The sequence below is a fragment of the Schistocerca gregaria genome, chromosome 1, assembly GCF_023897955.1.
Source record: "Schistocerca gregaria isolate iqSchGreg1 chromosome 1, iqSchGreg1.2, whole genome shotgun sequence".
Lineage (NCBI taxonomy): Eukaryota > Metazoa > Arthropoda > Insecta > Orthoptera > Acrididae > Schistocerca > Schistocerca gregaria.
Genome location: NC_064920.1, coordinates 710,274,082 through 710,296,817, shown reverse-complemented (window position 1 = coordinate 710,296,817; position 22,736 = coordinate 710,274,082). Strand labels below are relative to the sequence as shown.

The 22,736-nt window shown below is 36.9% G+C and overlaps 1 protein-coding gene across 2 annotated transcripts in view; it reads right to left on the bottom strand.

The window, feature by feature from the left end:
• LOC126365813 (inverted formin-2-like) overlaps positions 1-22,736 on the bottom strand; it is a 192,801-nt gene that overhangs the window by 27,576 nt on the left and 142,489 nt on the right. Inside the window, exons 8-10 of one of the 2 annotated variants that reach the window (XM_050008416.1) lie at positions 12,897-13,013; positions 12,660-12,800; positions 12,391-12,569 (exon numbers count right to left, since the gene is read on the bottom strand). In XM_050008416.1, coding sequence (XP_049864373.1) covers positions 12,391-12,569; positions 12,660-12,800; positions 12,897-13,013 — 437 coding nt within the window. The remainder of the gene's footprint in view (positions 1-12,390; positions 12,570-12,659; positions 12,801-12,896; positions 13,014-22,736) is intronic. The other variant, XM_050008407.1, reaches the window with a different exon arrangement.

Here is a 22,736-nt window from a genome sequence, read left to right as displayed (position 1 = left end):
TTTCTCTGATAAGTTAGCTGCTATCCATTCTCCGAGATATTTAAACTTTTCAACTTTCTTAATTTTGCCTCGGCCCACCGCAAGTTCCCTTGGTGTTGAATTAATGTCAATTATAAACTCTGTTTTCTCAAATGAAATTTAGAGGCCATCTTCTGTGCTTGTACATTAAGCTCATTAATCTGTCTCGTAGCTGTTTCCACGTAATCAGAAAAATTTGCAATATCGTCTGCAAAAGTGAGACAATAGATTTCAAGATTTTGTTTCTTGTAACCCAGCCTGACACTTTTTAATTTCTTGGCTGTCCAGTTCTTTGCACCACTCATGAATAACCTTCTCAAGGGCACAGTTCAAGAGCAGAGGTGAGAGCCCACCTCCTTGCCTCACTCCAGTCTTTATTTCAAAAGCTTCTGATGTTTCTCCTATAATATTTATATCCTCTGGTATATAATAATCTTATTTTGCTTCCTTTTGAATTTGCTTAATGGTGTAATGTCCTTTTTACATCTACATCCATATTCTGCAAATCACTGGAAGTTGTATTGCAGAGGGTACCACCTGCGGTACCAGTTGTTAAGGCTCCTTCCTGTTCCCTTCACATATTGAGTGTGAGAAGAATGATTACATAAATTCCATGTGTGTGCTGCATTTAATCTAATCTTGTCCCATTAAATCCTACAGCATGAAACAGGGAGTTGTAGTATGTTCATAGACTCATCATTTAAAGCTGATCCTTAAAGCTTGTCTAAGTAGTTCTCTCTGTATAATTTGCCTCTATCAAGTGTCTGTTAGTTCATAGTCTTCAGCATTTCTGTAACACACTCCTGTTACCTTTTGTAGTTTCCTATATATGTTCAGTATCCCATTATGCCTATCTGGTATGTGTTCCTCACATTTGAGCAATATTCTAGGATGAGTTGCATAAGTAATTTGAAAGCAACGTTTTTTGTAGGATGACTGTATTTCCCTAGTATGGTATTCTACACAATAAATTAAAGTCTGCCACCTGCTTTACCTACAACTGAGTCTATGTGACCATTCCATTTCATATCCCTACAAATAGTTACATCCAGGTATTTGTGTGACTGACCAACTCTAGTTGTGATTCATTGATACTGCAGTCATAGGACACTGTATGTTTTTTGTTTTGTGCAGTGCACAGTTTTAAATTTTTGAACTTTTTAAACAGATCACCAGTCTTGGTAATACTTTGAATATTTGTGTTACACTTATTATTATAGATAACTGCATCACTGTGAAAAATCTGAGATTATTATTTATATTCCCTCAAGGTCATTAATGTACAACATGAACAGCAAGGAACCCAACAAACTTCAATGGAGCATATCTGAAGTTACTTCTACCTCTGTCAATGACTCTTCATCCAAGATAACATGCTGAGTCCTCCCTAGTAAGAAATAATTAACCCATACACAAATTTCATTTGATGCCCCATACAATCATACATAATAAGCATAGGTGCGGTACTGAGTGAAATACTTTTTGGAAATCAAGAAATACTGCATCTACCTGACTGCCTTGGTCCATAGCTTTTAGGATGTCATATGAGAAAAGTGAAAGCTGCACTTCACAGTATTGAAGTTTTCTGATACCGTGGCAGTTGGTATAAAAGAGGTTGTTCTGTTCAAGATACCTCATTACACTTGATATTTATTGGATTTCAGTTCTGTGGCTCACTTCTGCTATCCTTCTTGTGGTTGGAAGTGACCTGTGCGTCTGACTGCTGGTCAGAGTTTTCTGTTTGATGGGTCTACAATAAACTATGCTTAAAAGAGGAGCTAAATCTGGCATAAATTCATTATATATTCTGTTAGTGATTGCATTGGGCCCTGGAGCTCTGTACACTATTAGTGATTTCAGTTGTGTCTCAACACCACTGACACTAAAATTACATCACTCATTTTGGTAGGGGTGTGGGAATTTAACTGATATCATTTCGCTCACCTTTGTGCTGGTGAGAGAATTTAACTGAGGAAATACCCTTGGATTTTCGTTAGTCAATGAATGTTTGAAAATGGCTTTCATTGTTTCCACTTTTATTTCGGTGTTTCAGTCCCTATCTCATCCACGACAGTCTGGACACTAACTTTGAAGCCATTATGAGCTTTTACATAAGACCAGAATCTATTTCTGTCTGTCAGACATCTTTTGACAATATTCTGCTATTGTAATCATTGAAGACTTCACTCATTGCTCTCTTCACTACCAAATGTGTTTCATTCAGCATAGCCCCATGGTTTGTTTTACACTTATTATTCAGTAATCTCTTGTCCACCAGAACCTTCTTTAAGTGACTGTATACCATGAGGGATCTGTTTCATCATGAACTATTCCACTAGGTACATATATATCAAGTACATGATCAACTATTCTTCTAAACCTTGTGTCACAGTTCTTCTGTATGTCCCCCTTTCAGAGTAAATTACAACACTACATTCTCTTTGGCTACAAGGTGCAGTCAGTTGGAAGTGAGACATGTGGATGATAAGTCAATAAACTGTTCGTTGTTTCAGAAGTAATCACCATAACTGTTCATACATTTATTCTACTGTGAGACAAGATAGTCAATGCCTTCATGGTAAAATGCTCACAGTTGCCTATAGAACATGATTGTACTCTGCCATGCATCTCTTCACCCGAAGCAAGTTGACGGCTGCGAATGAATTTCTACAGGGCTCTGAAAATATTCCCAGTTCTGAGTATGTTTTCAACTTGTTTCACTCTACACAGTGTTTCAAAATATCATTAATAGATCTCAAAATTAGTACACAGATAAACCTGTTGTTGGAATTGCCCACTCAGCATTCCACGTTATAACATGTATTATGTAATTGTTTCTCCTTTTCCCACAATGTTTAAAATTTCTCCATGCATCTCACTCCTAGACTCCTAACCCACAATAAAAAATGAATCCACATTGTAGATCCAAAATCCAGACAATCAGACATTGCTACATTATTGGAGATAAATCTGCTGTCAGAATAGTTCACTGCATATGTCATATAGATGGCTAAAACTGTGACTACTCATTCAGGGTAAGGACTCAGTTACCTTACTCATTTTTAAGGTTATCATCTTTTTAAAATTTTTGTCACTTTTTTGCTCTTTAATGAGGAAGAAAATAAAGTTATTTATTTTTGTTTCCAAGTTTCTGTATTTAACTTCATTCATTTATCTTTTGGAATGCTCGCACAATGAAAGTAGATAAAATCTTACCTGAAGCCCTTCTGAATTTGAAATAGGTTATCCTTTTTTGAGTTTTTGAATGTGTTTTATATATATATATTTTGCACAACTGTTATTAGCAACAAAGGGTTCAAATGGCTCTGAGCACTATGGGGCTTAACAGCTGAGGTCATCAGTCCCCTAGAACTTAGATCTTCGTAAACCTAACTAAAGTACGGACATCACAAACATCCATGCCCGAGGCAGGATTCGAACCTGCGACCGTAGCGGTCGTGCAGTTCCAGACTGAAGCACTCAGAACCGCTCTTCTACTCCGGCTGGCCTATTAGCAACAAATATTCATCTATTACAACTGCTTCTGTTTTAGCTCCAGATTCTAATGTTGTTGGAGTAACAAGACTGCTGTGATATTCTATTGAATTCTGAAAATAAACTTTTCAAGATGATAAAATTCAAAAATCGTTGTGACTGACTTGAAACGACAGTTTGAAAACTAAGTTCTCTGCTTGGGGGAAAAGAATTAGTGAATGTGAACTATTTTTCTGTGTGTTAATTTTGAAGCAAAAAGATTTCAGCAGTTTTCACTACAATTAAATGTGTATAACATCAGTTATATTTGTAATCCGTTCATCATAAGAATAAACCTAACGTAAACATTGCATTATGTATTCTGCAGTGGCCGGTCAGCTGGTACAGCTAGCATATAGTGACGTAGCCAGCTGCAGTACACACATAAAAAGTAACGAGCAGAGGAGCAATACAGCTTTGAATGTCATTTAATTTATCTGCAGAATGAAATAATACACTGCAAATCACCCACAATATGCCCCTTATATGACTAGAGGAAAGCCGCAACATGTTATCATTTTTAGCTAACATAAGCTAAAGGCACCAGTAGTTGAGACCTTAAGAAATGAAACCACTTTAATTTGATATTTATGAATACAAGTGGATGTTGGGCACAAACACAATTAATCTTCAGATTCTTTGATCTTTTGTGATTTGATTTTTATTATAATTCACTAAGTTAAGGTACAGTAAATGGTGAATAAAATTATAACAAAAGTATAAGTGCAGTCATCAGTAGTTGACACAAGTGAGACATGAAAGTTTCAGTAGTTGACAGGAAAAATATTCAGAAGTTGACACTAAATAAATAACTTCAGTCTACACATCACAGTAAATACTGTTTTGGAATTTATATTTCAAATGTTCATTAGTGATATTTGGACTAATAACACAAACATCATTTTCATCAACATAAAAAACTTTTTTCTGACAGTTGCAAGATTTTAGAGCCATTACTTCTATTTCACCATCCTCAAACAGACACCAAGCAATAAAAACATATTTGAAATATCTCTTCTTTCCAGGAAAAGAAACAAGAAGAAATTCACCATGTTTATAAAATTTATTCACATTTTCTTCTTTGTTTGCTGTTTCTTTTTCTGTTATAATTATTTGATCAGATTTGTCGTCTTCCTTGTCATCAGATGTCTGCAAATCACTATCAGGGAGCATACTAATGTCATCCATATTGCTGCCTGACTCACTCCATTCTTCATCTTCAGAATCTGAGGATACTGAAATTGTTCTTTTGTTGTGCACTTTTGGCTTTCTACAATTCTCTGCTTTAGTTTGCTTCTTGAGTTTCTTAGCAATCTGAGACTGTTCTTTCTTCAGTTTTCGTGCTTCTGCTCTCTCAGCTTTTAGTCTTTCTCTTTGTAGCTTCAGTTGTTCCTTCTTATGATGATATTCCTGCCACTGGTTGGATGTCACAACACTTGAAAGTTTTTCTCTTAATCTTCTTTCCTTTTGTGTCATTTATATTTCCTTCCAACACGTCACTTGAAGACTCAAAACATAACAGTTTATCTTTCCCAATGTATGTTTCTCGAACCTCTAATCCAACTCCTAAGTTTAATTTTTCAGAAGTGGCAGTTCTGAGTGGTAAGTATAACATCATCACTCACTGATGGAATTTTTTAGTAGTCTACATCTCTGGATCCATGGAACAAGTCCAGTCCTCCTGAATCCATTCTTCAGGACAGACTGTTTAATGAACTCATCAAAAGTTTGTTCCAGTAAGTATAACATCATCACTCACTGATGTTTTGGTACACTCTCTGCTAGTTCCTGTCATATTCTAATGAATTTAAACACAGTCAATGGAGTTGCTAAATTACCATTCGCATTTCCAGTCAACAAAATCATTAGACATTCTTTCTCGTCACTGTTCACATGCTGGTACACATTTTTTTCTACTTTCAGGGCTAACACTTTGTTTCCTTTGGGGTTCAGAAAGAAAACAGTATCATCTAAATTAAAAACTCATTTGGGACTTTGAAGAATTGTCTTAAAATTGTTCTCTGTTAAATATTTGTCCATCTCATCAAACCAGTTTCTTATAGTTTCTGGCTTTACTGCTGCCCTGCTTGATGTCAGATTTTGTGATATTCTAATCCCAATATTGGGATGGCGCTTCAGAAAAGCATTGTACCAAGTTTTCCCTGGGCGGTTACCAACAAAGGGATTTTTACGTTTCAGTTATTCTTCCCTCTGGCTTTGTACATTACAATAATTCAAGGAACCGAGAAACTTTTTGCTGCTGTAGAAACAGGCATTCCATTAAGTAATGCATCAATGGCAAGCTGCATTTGTTCCTCTGGATAACTGAGTATCTTCCCTTTTACTGCTGGCATTAAATTGACCTAAATAATATAAAACATAATGTCAGAAATTCACATTACTATGAGCTAGTGGTTGACATAATGTGTCAACTACTGGATCTATACATGCAATGATAAATTTACCACAAACTCCACAGAGCTAAGCTTATGAGGATACAGGGAATGAAAAAGGTATTAAAAAAGTTGTTGGGCTCAGTAGTTGCCAGATGGATCAACTAGTAAAAAGTAAGGAACATATTAGCACCAGTACTTGACACCTGATCGCTGACCATACCATAACCTAAATTCACAAATATTTCACAAATTTGCTTACTTTGTTTAATACTGGAACCCTATAAAAAACTATACACGAAAAGAATAATATCTTAGGATTGCTTTACCACATCAAAAAACTTGCCTCCTTATTGATTTCAAGAAGGAAATCAATATAAGCAGAGAAACCCAATCACACTGTTACAAACAGAAGCACTCACTTCAAGATGGCTGCTAGAAAAATATGATAGTTATCAAATTACTCTGTAGGGGCACAACCATATAACAACAGTCAAAACTCTGTCTCTAAATAAATCAATTTTCTTATTTTAAGAACTTGTATTTGAAAATGTCAACTGCTGGTGTTCTGTCAACTACTGGTGCCTTTACCTTACTATTGTAATTAAAAACAAGAATGATGAAAATTCCTGACATAACCACAGGGTAATTTTCCTGCATAAGTCTTGTGTAACGTAAGAGAGTATTGAAGGATTTCACCATATATTTAAATATTAAAGCCACTGAAGTTATTATGTACAGTCAGTCGTCTGCTAATCTGTTAGCTCCTTCCTTTTCCGAATCCGAGAAATACATTTCTGTTTTGCTACATTAATAATGAGCCTATCAACAATATAATCCACAAAGCCAATCAAGTGCAACATTTTCTCTTTTTTGTGTTCTATATCCCGCCAGCACTCGTCAGTTAGTGTGAAAAAGCTTCATGTGTTAGTTCCAGTACGACTGGCAGCTTAACAGTTTTCTTACTTCTTGGGCCAAATCCCACAGTTTGGCTCCAGATCAGTTCTGTTGGGTTCATATTGATATGGTACAGTAGCAAATGTAAAAATGCAGCATTTGTCCCGGATGGTCAAAAAGTAAGTATAAAGTTGAAAACTGAGTAAATCACGGAATAATGTAGATAGAGAGGTACAAATTGACACACATGCTTGGAATGACATGGGGTTTTATTAGAACCAGAAAAATACAAACGTTCAAAAATGTCCAATAGATGGAGCTTCATATGATCAGAATAGCAATAATTAGCATAACAAAGTAAGACAAAGCGAAGATGATGTTCTTTACAGGAAATACTCAGTATGTTCACCATCATTCCTCAACAATAGCTGTAGTCAAGGAATAATGTTATGAACAGCACTGTAAAGCATGTCCAGAGTTAAGGTAAGACATTGGCATCAGATGTTATCAATGAGCATCCCTAGAGATGTTGGTCGATCACGATACACTTGCGACTTCAGGTAAGCCCAAAGCTAATAATCGCACGGACTGAGGTCTGGGGACCTAGGAGGCCAAGCAAGATGAAAGTGGTGGCTGAACACACGATCATCACCACTCTCTATCTACATTATTCCATGGTGTAATAAGTTTTCAAATTTATACTGACGTTTTTATCACCTGGTATACATGCTCGATGCTGTGAAACTGATTGTTTTTCATGTTTCTACGACACTTATTTACCTTTGTGGTATAAAACGATGGACATAGTTCAAATAAAGAGGATTTCGTCTTTCATTTATGCCTTAAAAATTAAATTGTTATGTTTTCGTAATTTAAGCTACTTTTTATTAACAGTCTTTCATAAAACATCGATAACTAAGAATTTATATTTGAAATGGATACAGGAATTTCGCATCCAGAATGTAATTAGAAACCAGAAGACATGCATAATACATAAAAATAGAGACTTCTATAATTATGAGATGTAGGTATCTCAAACTGACCGAGAAAAAAAATTGATATCAGGGAGATTTGGGCCGATGCATGAAGAACGCCATTCCCGCAACCGACAGCGCTACACGTTCAATGTGGGTTTGTTAATAACTGCATTGTTTACAACTCTGGCTAAACTTCAAAGCTGATTATCTCTGTGAATTAATGAAAAACTATGTTCCACTCGTGTGTTTCACTACAAAATAGAAAGCTGCCTCAACCATTTGCATGTTGCACATTAACAGTGTGACAATCAGAGCATAATGCTGTATGGTTGTGACTGTGCATGATTTTTAAAGCATGGTTAACAAAAGCATTGATGGCTGTTAGTACATTTGAATATCTTAAAGTTTCATTGAACATAACTTAGTAATAAGATATCTAATACATAAGTTGGACCTACTTCCAAGAGCATAACACCATCAGTGTACGTGTACTACGACTTGTGACCAATCATCGCGATTGTGGGTTTCTTTTTTTGCACCAGGTTTATTCTTGTGATGAAGGGATTACAGAACTTTCAGATCAGACACAACCAGATAAGTTCTGAATGTGTGTCAACAATATGGCTGTTAAATACCAAGGATAGTTCCACCGTTGCTGTAAAGATTTGGACAATGAATTTTCAGTTACTCCATGGATTTGCCAAATGAAATTTGTGATGTTTTTAAGGTTGTCCCTAATAGCATTCCTGGAGATTTTTCACTTTCCTCTAAGAAAATGTGGTACCTAATAACTAATCAATTGGCATCATATTTGAGGAACATATACAAGCAAAAGGATATTTATCGTATTACATATTAAGTTTTGATGACACTACCAATGTTAAAGCTAAAAAAGAATTACAAACTATCACTATGTGTTTGTCATAGAATAAGTATTGCATAACAATGGTTTTCTTTTCATTTTGTTGACACCTTTTCTTCTCTAGTGAGGGTTTCCATAAAGTGACTACGAAAGCCAGTTAGTTGTTTGATAGTGACATATTCATTAAACCTGAATAATTTGTGCTCAACATTTTTCTGATTTGTGTGGACTCCAGCATTGCTAATGACATTAATAGTTTAAAGGTGAAGCTGTTGCTTTATATGCACCCATCTATAAATTCCAAATAATTAAATGTGACTCAGTAGCTGATGTATTTACTTATCTTTGATAGTTCACTACTTTTGATTGGTTTGCATTAATGGTGTGCATGAGAGTTGTGTACAATACTGGGAAAGAAAGGATGTGATGAATTTCTTTGAAAATTACCCTAAAAGAAATAGATGAACATTGATTCTATCATTTAATTATAAAAAATTTATTTATAAAGTCATTTACATATATGGACAAGTCATGTTTGCAAAATACGTCAAAATAGTAGATTAAGCAGCACTGCCAAGAAAGAGCTACTGAGCCATGTCATCAAATCTGTCTTGTCCTAGGTATGAAGGAACATGTCGGTTACATACTTATGAAATTAATTCACACATCATGTTTCGCAATGATTCAGCACAAATTTCCACTTCATAGCACTAAATTTTCAGTACTGAGCTTCAGTTCCACGTAATTTGAAATTTTTACTGCAAATATCCCTTAAAATCTGTTTAGCTGCAGTATATTGTTTATGCGGTAAAAAAAATTTTCTGCCACTACCTCCGTTTCCAGTTAGTTTGTTTGTTTCCATCTGCTCTTGAATTTTCTGTTGCTCTGCAATCCTTTTCTCTTCATTTTCCTGTTGCAAAATTTGCATTTTCAGTATAAAGTAATGTTAGTCAGATACAAATTTAAATGAGTAAGTATTGTTTTACTTCTTACTTAAAACAATAAATTAAGTCTGTTGAACAAAATTAACTGTTTCAGTAAAACTGACTGATATCTGAGAATATCAGAGCAAAACTACATTATTATGCAGTTGGTTTTTGGAATGGCAGTTTCAATATTCCATGTCTACTTCCTAATACCTTAAATGATCAGCAATTGCACCATTCCAGCATTGTTCCAGCTTCTGATGGCTACAAATACCACTATTTTACAGACTGAAAATGTAACGGAAATGGCAAATGATAATGTAAAGGAAAGTGTATAAATTAATCTCAGAAACTCACCAGTCGAACTCTCTGAATTATGGTAAAAAACTCAGCAAACAAATGGAAACATTCTTCTGGCTTGAATTTCTTAGGATCTTCACAGAAATGTTTGGCTAAAGCATGAGTACAAGCCTTCACCTTATTCATAGCCTGCTGAAGTTCATTACTGCATTTCAAGGCAGCCTTAAAGAAATCTGTGGAAAGAATAGCAAAACAGATTTTAGCAATAGCATGCACAAATTCTAAAGTGAGAATAATTTGTAGATCTATTTTATTTCATGATCGGAGACTATGGTATAAAAAAGTATTTATTTATGCAACAAGGTTATTTAAATTAACAGTGCCGGAAGTTGTGTTCATTGCCTTTGAACTGCAGCCTGATTCCACTTGTATCTTCCTTCAGCCGTAATGTAACATGTTTGACATCGCTGATAACTTCCATCACTTCTTCCTGGAGCAGCTTCACTGATATCCTGACACATTGTAAACCATCTTTAATTCAGACATTCTGTTTGGAAGTGATTATTTTGTTATATATTTTAAAAACACAACCTTTTTGTTAATATGTCATTATGTAGTTACGAGCACTCTTGATGCAAGTTCTGTACAAGACCAGTATATTTTGAAATATCAAATAGTGTCCACCCTTGGTTCACCTATTTCGCATTTCAGTCATTATATGTTCATTATGCAGTGGTACCAGCTGCTGTCGTGGAGATAAGAGTGTTTGAAGTGTTCATCTTCACATTATGTGGGTCACTAGAGCATCTCACTATTTCATATCAATGTAATGTTAAAAATAAAAAAAAGCATGAAAATTGTTCTTTGATTTTCTAGAGTTTCTACAAATATTCTTGAATATTAATGTTAACACAGCCATTCCCAAACATGCATTTTTCGTCAACCATTTGTCTACAACATGTACTTGTACATCCACTATGTTTATCCTATACAGGGGATACATTTTACTTGAAAATTTCTTGAAAACTGTCAGGGGATAAATATGATATTGCAATGCCTGTGTTATTCCGAATTATGATGCTATGTTCCTTTAGACACATGTACATTTCAGAAGAAACTGACACAGTAGCAACTACAGCCCTTACGAAATACAAGAAATGTATTTGCAATTCTGAATGTGGAAAACTATCAGCTGTGGCGTGGAATGACAACAATGAAAATTTGTGGTGGACCTAAAATTGAATCCAGATTTCCTGCTTATTGCGAGTGGTCGCTTTGCTATTTGGCTATATGACCCAAACTTGCATATTTTGTCAACAATGTGTACTTGTACACCCAATATGTACAGGGTGATTATAATTAAAGTTAGACCTTCAGGGTGTTGTAGAAATAACACCACTTGTCAGCATGACATCAAAATGCAACGGAATAGATTCAGAGAAGGGGCAAAACATAGGGCAGAAGAAAAAAATGCTTTTTATACTGATTTCTCCCATCCTATGCTATACAATCCTACTGTGGTGGATGGGCTTATGTAACTATCAGTACACACCTGTACACCCATACACACTGAATAGTACAGTTTGTTTAATGACCAACATATATCTTAGACATTTTTGTGTGATTAATTTGTGATTTGTATCAACCACTATTACATTTATGATGCTTACAGTGCCACCTATTGCCACGTTTTGCAACTGTTTATTTTTCTTCTGCCTTACATTTTCCTCATTGTCCAATAACATTACATTGCAATTTGACGTCATTCCGACCAGTGGTGTTTATTTCTATAACTTTAATTGTAATCACCCTGAATATTCCTGCACACAGGAGACATTTTACTTGAGATTCACTTCTCGGGGTCAGCAGATAAATACTACAGCCACCTACACTTAACAGACAGGCTGACGCACACGTCTCTCATACTTTGTTAAGGAAGGATACCTGCCTTTCATGACCTCCCAGCTATTTATGCCGTATACCTTTAATTTACTTTTTAGTTTATAACAATATCCATTGATAAAATGAAATGTTGTACAAATGAGATACTTAATTACAAATTTATTTCCAATTCAGTAAACAAATGTAAAAATTGGACCAAGAAAAGTGGGCCCTTTTTAACTCTTTGCTAAAATTTATAAATACAAGAGTGGTTAGGGGGAAGTGACAGGTGGCAGATATGTATCTTTTGAGAAACATAAAGATAAATTGCAAGAGCAAGGTTGAAAATTATGTCTGTCAAAATTTGTATTATTTAGGTCAAAAAATCAATGGATATTGTGGTAAAGGTATGCAGAAGATGAACAAGGTTTCAAGTATATTGAATATTAGAAGACTCTAGTGTCAATATGATAAAAAATAAACACACACAGAGCAGAAAATAAGGCATAGGCACACTTAATTAACTAATGCTCTTATTTGTTCTAGAATCAAGAGCCCCAAACATTGCCAGTTTTCATGTTATGACTGTAACAGACTCTTACCTTGCCATTTCTTTCATGTTACTCATATCTTCTGTAAATTGTAATATTTCCTTATTGTTAGCTTCTGCAACTTCTACCACATAGTGCAAGAATGTCAGCCTTGGTTTGTTTGCTTTTATTTCTAGGAGCTTTGGTAGCGTACTGAGTGTAAAGCCTGCTGCATTGCTGGCATAGCTTCCCTGGAACAAACACACAGCACCTTACATTTTTTCCCCTTTTTCAACCTATCAATTTACTTCTCACAAAAGCTTCATGTTAGGAATACTTACAGCATTTATGTAGTTTCCAAGTTGAAGTACTAGTGCCAGAAATTCTTTCAAACGTTTATTAGACTTCAGCTTATTGCATGCATCTGCAACAGCCTTTAGTTGTTCTTTCAGTTCAGATACTCTTGAAGGAAACTCTTCTTTCTGCAAATTAATTGATACACAGAAATGAGTCAGGATTTATTATTTTATTTTTTTGGCAATATTGTGTTGATAATGGAAACATGACTTTCTACTTACAAGCAACATTGCCCTAATCCTGAGGGCAAAGGAAGGTACTTCTGATAGCTGAAGATAAAATTTCTCTCCCTCTCCTAAACGATCCAGATCTCCAGAATAGGATCTGACTGAAGTCAGCTGTAACACATAAGATAAACCTTTTAGTTAATGTATAATTTTAGGCTCCCTGCAATAGTATTTATTGTATTTTAATTGTGTTAATTACTATGATCTAAAATTAAAACTGTCATACATTAGGCCTACCTCTTTTTCTGTGGGAAGTAGTGGCAAGAGAGCTTTCAGTTTCTCAGGACCTATATCACCTCCTTTAAGGTTCTTTATAACTCCTATGACTGCTTTTCTTCCCAATTTGAACTGTTTTAGATAAATGTTTACTGCCAAATCTCTCTTGGTTTCCAATAAAGTGATCTTGGGAGTTATTGGTGATGGAAGTGTTACTGGAGAAGACTTTCGATGTTTCACAGTAGCAGTTTTCTGACAGAATAGTTCTTCCGTTTGCTTGAAATCAACTCTAAGACTCTTTGCTTCGCTCTGCATTTCAGTCCATACTGATTCACCTGCAAAGAATAAGACTTCTGTTAGAACTATTTCCCAGCAGTAAACAATCAAAAATCTGTGTTTACCTACAGAATATGAATAAAATCACCATACATATTGAGTCAGTATGGTTATTACTACATGTTATATAGATCATATCTAAAATTCATCTATATATCCTGCATTTATTACACCTGTAACAAACGGAATACTATCATAAAGTGAGTAAATCAACATTTTTCTTACCTATCATAGAGACTGGAATCTTTGTCCAGCTTAGGGTTTTCATCTTCCGCTTGGGCAGTGGTAGTGTGTTAGACTTGTCTTTTACTGGTGTCCACAAACTTGCTGAATGTGGTAAATGTGCTGGAAGTGAATGTCTCCTATGCAACATCGGTGTTTCAAAGCTGTCACCATTGGGAATTGGAGGAGGTGAAGGTACATGATTTTTCTGTTGCGGACTGTAACCTGCAAGTGATGAAGGTGATGGCACCCCTGAAGCTGATGGAATAGCTGATGACACCACAGTAATAAGTGGCAGTGGCAGACAAGGTGGAGGAGGAGGAAGAGGAGGCGGTGCTGGGAATGACAGTTTTGCTTCTGATGGTGACAACTGATGCTGTTTCTCATTATCACAAAGTTGCTTTACTTCTCTGGTATATTCCACCTCGGTCTGCGTAGACGCTGTGCTTGTATTAAGAATATCATAAGAACGTGTTTTGTTAATACTGTCAGCTCTTCCTCCATGATATTTTTGAGTGTGTGCTGGCTTTTTGTGGATAGAAAACCCAGGTTTTATAGCTTCAGATGAAAGTGAGTCAAGTGCTTCCCACACACTGCCCCTGAAATCATATAAATTTCTTCTTTATCTTACTTGGAAGGTCTAGTAATATAATACATGCACATATCAGAGGGTTACAGTTATAGCATGCATAGTTATACTTATCATATGGTAATCATTATGCCAAGTAATTCCATTGTAATTTAAGCTCTGATAACTTACACATTTGGATTTGTTGGATCTAGCTTTGCAAGGTTTTGTAGCATGGAGTAGAACCTGACAGCATGTGGTGTATCTGCTATCTGTTAACAGACACAAAAAAAATAATTCTTTACTGTTCTCTTTGTAGCACAATACACATGGGTACTTCTGCTAATAGAAGTTACACACACTAACCACGAGTATTTCTGTTTATCAGTAGCAAATAAGGACAATAATGTGTACCTTTTCGAATGTTGTTTCAAACAACTGATGATGAGTTAGTTGTTTTGTTGATTCTAGTTCCATTTCATCTCTGTGTTGGTAATCAATGAATGCCGAAACTTGCATCTGTAGCTCCTTATTAGCAGTTGCACTTAGTGAACTCAGGATTGGTCCAAGCCCATGACCTAGGAATACGCAACATATTGTATGTGTTTCAGATGTAACATTTTTCAGTATTGAGATAACAAACAGGGTAATAATACTATGAATTTTTATTGGTAATTCTTTACAGCTCTTTTAAACCTCACATTCACTGTACAGCAAAGGCAGCTAGAAATGTGAATAAATAATTACTCACCAAGGAATTCATTCCTGATCTGCACACGCTTGTGGACATTGTGGCAGCCCAGTGTTAGGCAGTTGATGAAAGAAAGCAGCCTTGTCTCATATTCGACATTTTTTGTGTTGCGAAGTTCACTCACTATTATATATAATTGCACTCAAGCAATTGCAATAAATGTGGTAAACTACATGGGTGTAGCAAGATATGTTTTGCATAAAGGGGTTTGTTGTTAAGAGCTGTTTTGACAAAAACTGAATTGGTTATGATAATATAATGGTGTGAACTGAGCAGAATATTGATATCTGTTTTCTACAATATATCCACCTTTAGTATTACCACTCAGATAAAAATAGTGTATACATATGCTTGGCCAGCAGCTACTGCATCCAACCCAGTTCTGATAAAAAAAATTCAAACATAATAAGGAAAAATCAACCATTCATGTGCCATAGACAGTGTTATGTATCACCTAATAAATGAATAAAGCAAATCCACTATTTAAGAAACAGTAAAGAAGTAAATTGGGAAACTGAAAGGCAGTGTTATTGATCTGCTTCTGCAAAAGTATGTGAATGGTGGCAAAAAGTGGAACTGCAAGTTCTATATCTAAATTTAAAATATTACAACTGTCCCAGCATGGCTTCAGAGAAGGGAAGTCAATAATAATGGTTTCAACAGATTTCTTTAGTCAAACATACTCTGATTCAGTAACAGCCAAAAGAAGACTTAGAGGATTTTCATGGTCCTATTGACTGCTTGAATCATTCCAAAGTAATGGAGGAACTGTATCAGTATGGGATTTGTGGGAAATGCTATGACATCCTTTATCATGCATTATGAATAGGAAACAGTGCACAGAAATTAGACGTAGTAGGGGGGCTATATCACACTCTGCATCAGGATTTTTGACATTCGCATAAATTTAGTTTTTCTTGGAATAATTTTTATGATGATTTCAGATTTGGTATTAATGTTTTTCTGTATGGTACAGTTTTTTCCACAGATCAAGTAAACTCATTATTTATTGAAACCTATGTTCCACAGAGAGAATTGCAAGCAAGGGTAATTTTATTCTAATAAGATGAGATAGCTGAACCACAGTTGCCACACACATCTGGCTGTTAAGTAGGTTGGTTGGTTGGTTTGGGGAAGGAGACCAGACAGCGAGGTCATCGGTCTCATCGGATGAGGGAAGGACGGGGAAGGAAGTCGGCCGTGCCCTTTGAAAGGAACCATCCTGGTATTTGCCTGGAGCGATTTAGGGAAATCATGGAAAACCTAAATCAGGATGGCCGGATGCGGGATTGAACCATCATCCTCCCAAATGCGAGTCCAGGGAAATTATGCATATAGAAAATAATGTCAACAGTTGAATGGGCTGATGCAAGTTTTTGTATTGGACACCAGGTCAGCGACTTGCGTATTCCCAACCTGCCGCTCTTCTCCATTATCCAACCAGGGTAAGGTGACCTACAGTGTGATGTGGATTCTATACAAGATTACAAAATAAATAATTTATTTTCAACCCAATTGAAAAATGCTCTCTTAACTGAGTTGCACAGAAAAATGAGAATGAGACCTGAATTCATTTGCAGTCATAAAACATAAATGCAAGAATTCTGAAGTACAGTGTAGCCAGTCACAGACCTGAGTTACAAAATGTCAGCCACTGTATGACATAAGGTTCCTCCTTAGGCAAATACTACTACTCCTAATTGCGAGATGTGCGCACATGACTATTACATACGTGCCAGTACATGACTGACACAGTAGACTGTAACAGAAATGCTGATATGATCTAAGCTACTACGCAGCTTAAGAATCCAAGCAATCCCCGTCGGGACGAATCTACGAAGTTACTTAAGAGCTTCTTGTATACCAATGTGACAATAAACATTGACTGACTGAAGTTTGCATATCGGCAGCGTAGACTTAGCGTACAAGAAGTAATTTTTTCCGCGCTATAATTCGGGTGATGGTGTCTCATGCTGAAAGTAGCTCGACAAAACTTCAACGAAGTTCCCTCTGCTTGCGTTAGTAGCGGTTTCACATCAGCGCAGTATAAAAGCATTATTATATCTTTTCGACTACGAAAATGTGCACCGTATCAACAATGCTCGTGCTGCCTCGCCAATGCGTCATATGATGAACTTTTTTCCCACCTCACGAAGTACGCAACAGTTACAAAAGATAGCAAAAACGTGATGACGTCCATGTGAGAAAACTTAAACTACTACACTGCATGCTTTTGCAACCACTAGGACGTATGATGCAAAGCCGCAGACTCACAAAAACTGGGACTTCACACAAAGAGAATTCTCTCAAATCATACAAATTACCTTATGGAAACCTGCTTGTTACGTGCATTTAAGACGTCTCGTAATAGTGTGTAGCTGTTTGATAGCCCATTTTATAGTAGGGCTATAAAAGAAATCTATGAACTTACGGATTTTATGTGTTTGTAATACGGAATATGAACCACAGTCAGGGTCTAGCTCATTCTCAGCTGTGTACAGTGCTTAGCAATTTGTAAGAATTTAATAAGTTCTTAGCCTAAATAATTTTTACTGTACTAGTTACATCTATTTATTAACCGTTTTTAAATGAGTTGCCCTATTTTCTGTTTCATGTAAGGTGCAGTGGCTGTATCATAAACGTGAGGTACTGAGGGAGTTAGCGGAGGAAAAACGAATTTCTGACGAGTTCGCAGATCAATTTATTTGTGGGTATTGCGTGTTGATACTTATTAATTCTCTCTCTTCACTAATTTTATTCTCGTGTTGATCATTTTCGGTAACTAAGACGTTACCAACTCCATCCCAGAGAAAAGTAACTAGAGCCGGACGTGGTTTTAACACAGTACCATACATTGTAATAGTAAGTGAATTTCCAACAGTTTATTTCCGCACATCAACCGGACACGTCGTGTGCTCACCTCACCTTATGACATACTTGTTGCCATGTATCTCCAGCAAACTGCTAGATTTATGCCTTCTCAAAAATGTATAGTACGCGTTTTGTCACACAACCCACATGACTCTATCACGCCTCCTAGGATCTTCCGAAGAGTTCGTGTGCTTTGTTAAGCAAACGATGGATTCTTTGAAAAGTTCTGCAGTTCAAAACCTAGCCGCAAACTACGCGTAACCCAGTGCGAGGGGTTCCCTCAACGCACACATCCAAAAATCTTTTCTGGGTATTTCGTTACACAGACACTTAACTAATGCCGCGACAGTTACGACAAACAAAGACAGAATGGTGGGTATTTACCTTGCGGGCTGCACCCATCCCTGGCCAACCTCCTGAGCCGTCCTACGCCGAGCGCCAAACGGCAGAGCATCGCGGGCTGCCGGTCCATCGTCTTCTGCTTGTTGCGGAGCTCCTGTCTTGCGCGGGCGGCTGACAAACACAGACTGGCAGCCGGAGCGGCGGCTGGCAGGGAGTCCTGCAACCCCCTCCCCCACCCCCGACTCGTCGCGGCGTACCGTTATCTCACTCCGAGTAATTAGCAACCCCTACCCCTCTACATTCCATTTCACTTGCCGTGAAAGGCGAGTAGTTGTGCACCTTTGACTAAACTTTTATTACGCACTTTTACTGTGCAAATAATAGTACGCCAGTAGCGAAATTAGGTAATTTTATATTCCTTGTATCCGCTAACTGATTTCTCGCTTCCATTATTACTGTCTTATTACTGTCCGAGGATATCTACGCAGTTTATACTAGTGAGGAAAACGTCGCGATCTGCTCACATTTTGTTGACTAAGAGATATAAATCCATCTACAGACGGCGGCGTGGACTCTTACGCGAATTTTACGTGGTTCTAACGAGAGAACCTTTTCTTTCTTTTCTTTTGTAACAGTACTGTGCTAAGTTCCTGGGTGTTTACCTTCATAGCAAATTAAACTGGTCAAACCACATCTTACATCTGAAAAAAAAGACTTCAGTTTGCAGCTTTTGCTGTGCGCATAATTGCACCATCTACATATAAGGACGCCGTTACTTTAGATATTTCCATGCACTGTTGTGTTACGACATCATCTTGTGGGGTAACATGCTCATGGAAAAAAAATAAAAAAACTATCAGTCAGTAGAGAGCTATAAAGCATCATAAGCGATTTGCATCCAAAACACTCGTGCAAGTTTTACACCGACATCTCAGTATCTCTTCTCTCTTGCATTTTCATTACTAAAAAATCACCCTATTTCAGAACCAATAATGAATATTATAAATACAACACAAAATCAGGAGAGGACTCACATAGCAACCAATCAAACTTTAACTTTGTACATAACGAGCGAACTATTCGAGCATTAAAGTTTACAATGATGTACCTAGAAACAAAAAAGTCTTGCTCTTGAAACACCAAATTCAAAAGCACATTGAAGTATTGCCTGATACAGAGTTCCATATATTCAGTTAATGACCCTTTTTAGTGCAAATGGGTAAGTTTTCGCGCAGCTTTTTATAGCAGAGACGAGTAAACCATTTCATGCAAACATAAATGTCAACTATTTTTAATACAAATTACTCGCAGTTTATGTATAGAAATTATTTCTGCTCCTGTATTGTAATTAACATTGGTTGCAACGATTTTTGTCAGGAAGCAACCGCACTGTACGCTACGGTACTGGAAATATTGTGATAATATTGACTTGTTCCATATCCTAGCAACTCTGTGCTTCTGGGATCAATGGAACTCCTATTTGGAATAACCTTAATCAGAAAGTCTTAGGCCATCGGATATAAAGAGCCATTCACCGTTCATATCGGCTGCTTTACTCGAGAAATCGCATCGAGATATCAGATAATCGAGAGGAATTTCGCCTTATGCAGGATACCTTTATATTTTTGTTCTCACCTAGACTTGTTTCAGAACTTTTTTGTGCTATATCCAGAGAGTTTATTTGTTTATTTATCTCTAAAGAAATTTAGTAAAAATATTTACGTTAGTAAAATGAGCTATTATTGGTAAATATTTTACATTGGTTTGCATACAGTCCAGAATTGAGACATATGTCATTGAACTGAAGCACTGCATGTTATTTATTTACGATACGTCTCAAGGTTCTAGTTTTGCAGTGCATTTGGAAATAAAGTGGATGTGTGCATTTGTTTACATACCTCATATGAAGCTATTAGCTATTGGATGTTTGTTCTAGTAGCTGTAGGTCTACTACGCAGTCTACAGGTTGTCATGCGAAAATAGAAAACGATGTTTTATTTTTCTGTTTATTATGGAATTCCAACCGAGTATCACTACGTATCGTGTTGCTTAGTGTGTTATTTTTAATTTTTGATGCTGTGGTCGAAAATGCATATCAAATATAAGAATGTAACTTTTTGCTGCTAGCAGAAGACAAGCTGTAGATTGCGTAGTACAGCTAGAGCTACTAGCATAAACATGAAATCTTTTATGTGTAGTATGCAGACAAGCACTGCAAAACTAGAACCTTTAGACATATCGCAAATAAACAGCATAGTGTGTTTCAACTCAGTGATACATGTCTCAACTGTGTACTGTATGCAATCCAATGTAAACTATTTCACAATATTCACCCATTTTACGCATGTAAATAGTTTTACCAAAAGTTTCTTTAAAGGTTAACATGTAACAACAATTTTGCAGAAGAAAACTAATCAAATAAACTCATTGAAGACATCAAAAAACTGCTGAAACATGTCTGGGTGAGACCAAGAATAGAAAAGTGTCTTGCAAAAGGCGGAATTACTCTCCAATTTTAATAGCAAGCTTGCAAACAACAACTGCAACATTAACAAGACGACTATTAGATGTCAGATTGTTGTAACCGCAGAAAAGCCAAGTCTAAATGCAGTTGTTCTCAGACGATACACCAGAAATCATACGGGGAGATAGAGTTAACAGGGGACGCCAGGCGTGTCAGAGGGGTCACAAAAGATAACGACGCAGCCAGATAGCCGAGGCGGCGGTCCAAGCGGCCAGGCAGCTGCGCGTGATAAGCAAGGAAGCAGACTCAGCTATTAAGATAAAAAGGGCGCTCTGGGCAGGTCCCTTAATAAGCAATAACTTACAGTATCAACACTCTTGGCTAGAGGGAGAAGTCTGGGAGCAGAGAGAGAAAGAAAGAAGGCCGTAGGTGGGGACCGCACTACGTCATGAGGAGCCAATGAAGGGCTCAGGACGCAGTGCGTGACCATATAGGGAGAGGCCCCTCTACCCCTCCACCCAGCTTCTGAAGAAAAGTACTGAAGTTAATACTAAAACAATCCCTAATAAGGAAAAGTTGCACTCGACGCTACGTCATGCCAAGCGCTGGCGGGGTCGAAGGGGAAGAGCTAACAAAACTCGGAGGCACGCCGCTCCGGAGATCTCTCTCTCTCTCGGGTTTAGGCAGCGACGGTAGTCAGCGTGAGTAGCAGCCGACTTGGGCTGAGGGCGGGCTGCAGGCAGACAGTTGGAGATAGTCGCCGATGAGCGTTTAGGCAGCGACCGCGGGACTCTGACGTACGGTGCTAGTGTGGGCAGCAAAGTGCTGGAAAGTTCTATCAGGCAGCCAGAACGGTGGAAGTCAGTCACCGTTTCTGTAATGGGCTTGGCTATTCTGTAGGTACAATCACTACGCAGTTAGGGTGATCTGTATTCTTTATGAATAAATTAGAACTTTTATAACGTCCATACGAGTTTACTTCTACCAACATCCTAGCCTTGTACCTTCACACCAGGGAATTTAACATCTTAGCCAGATCAAAAGTCTCCCTCTCAATTAGGTCAACCGGCTAATTCCCGTTTACGAACCGTGTCGCTCAATCCCTCGCAAAACCCACGCTTGGGACGCGACAAGATATTTGTCTACCATTTGAAAATGATGGCTAATATTATTTTATGAACATCCATTTTTGTGAATGAATACACGTTGACAAATGATATAGATCTAGCTTAATACTAACACGAAAAAGTACTTTTTAGTATTTTCCTTTGCCTCCGGTGTTTGCTGTTGGAATGGGTCTTTACTGCATGTCTGCGTCGCTATAACACATGTTGTTGGAAGTACTAATGTTCACAGATATTCAGTAGAAAGTTGCTGTCTGCTGCATAGTGGGTATGCCCTTACGTTTCGCCTTTAAAACCTTTTTAATTGCCTTCACTAAATCGATAGTGATGTTCTTTGGTAGTGACATCACTAATGTTTGGCAGAGTTGGAGTAGAATAGAATATTTATTCACCTTTAAACATGTTGACATGCAAATGGTGTTGTATAAAGTTTATGGACATGTGCAGTTATCTTTACTTTAGTATGGCATTCGCGTATGTATTCTTTCTAATTATGTTACAAGAAGGTTTTTAGGTAAGTTACAACTTTAGGAAAGACCATTGTCGTACAGATTGACCTTGTTTGCAAATTTAATACTTTTTGCCACAGTGAATCAGCACGTCTCATTGATTACTTATATCAATATAATTTGTAAATAATAACACCAGTCATGAAGTTTATATTCCTAATTAATTATGGAAAAATTAATCAGCGTATCACACTGGTTTCTTTATAGCTTATTACAGTATATAGTTTTGTATAATCCCATATCAAAACACCAAGTCATCCATCATACATTCTTCTCTTCACTGTATAGAAAGCTTTACATTTTACTCACTTTGTTGTTACGCTTTTAAACTTATTCAGCAACACTGAGCGGAAATTTTTGGACAGTTTGTTAAACTACGGGAGAACAAAAATTTACAGCTGTTGTGGACCTGTGCTAGTCTAGCATATGAC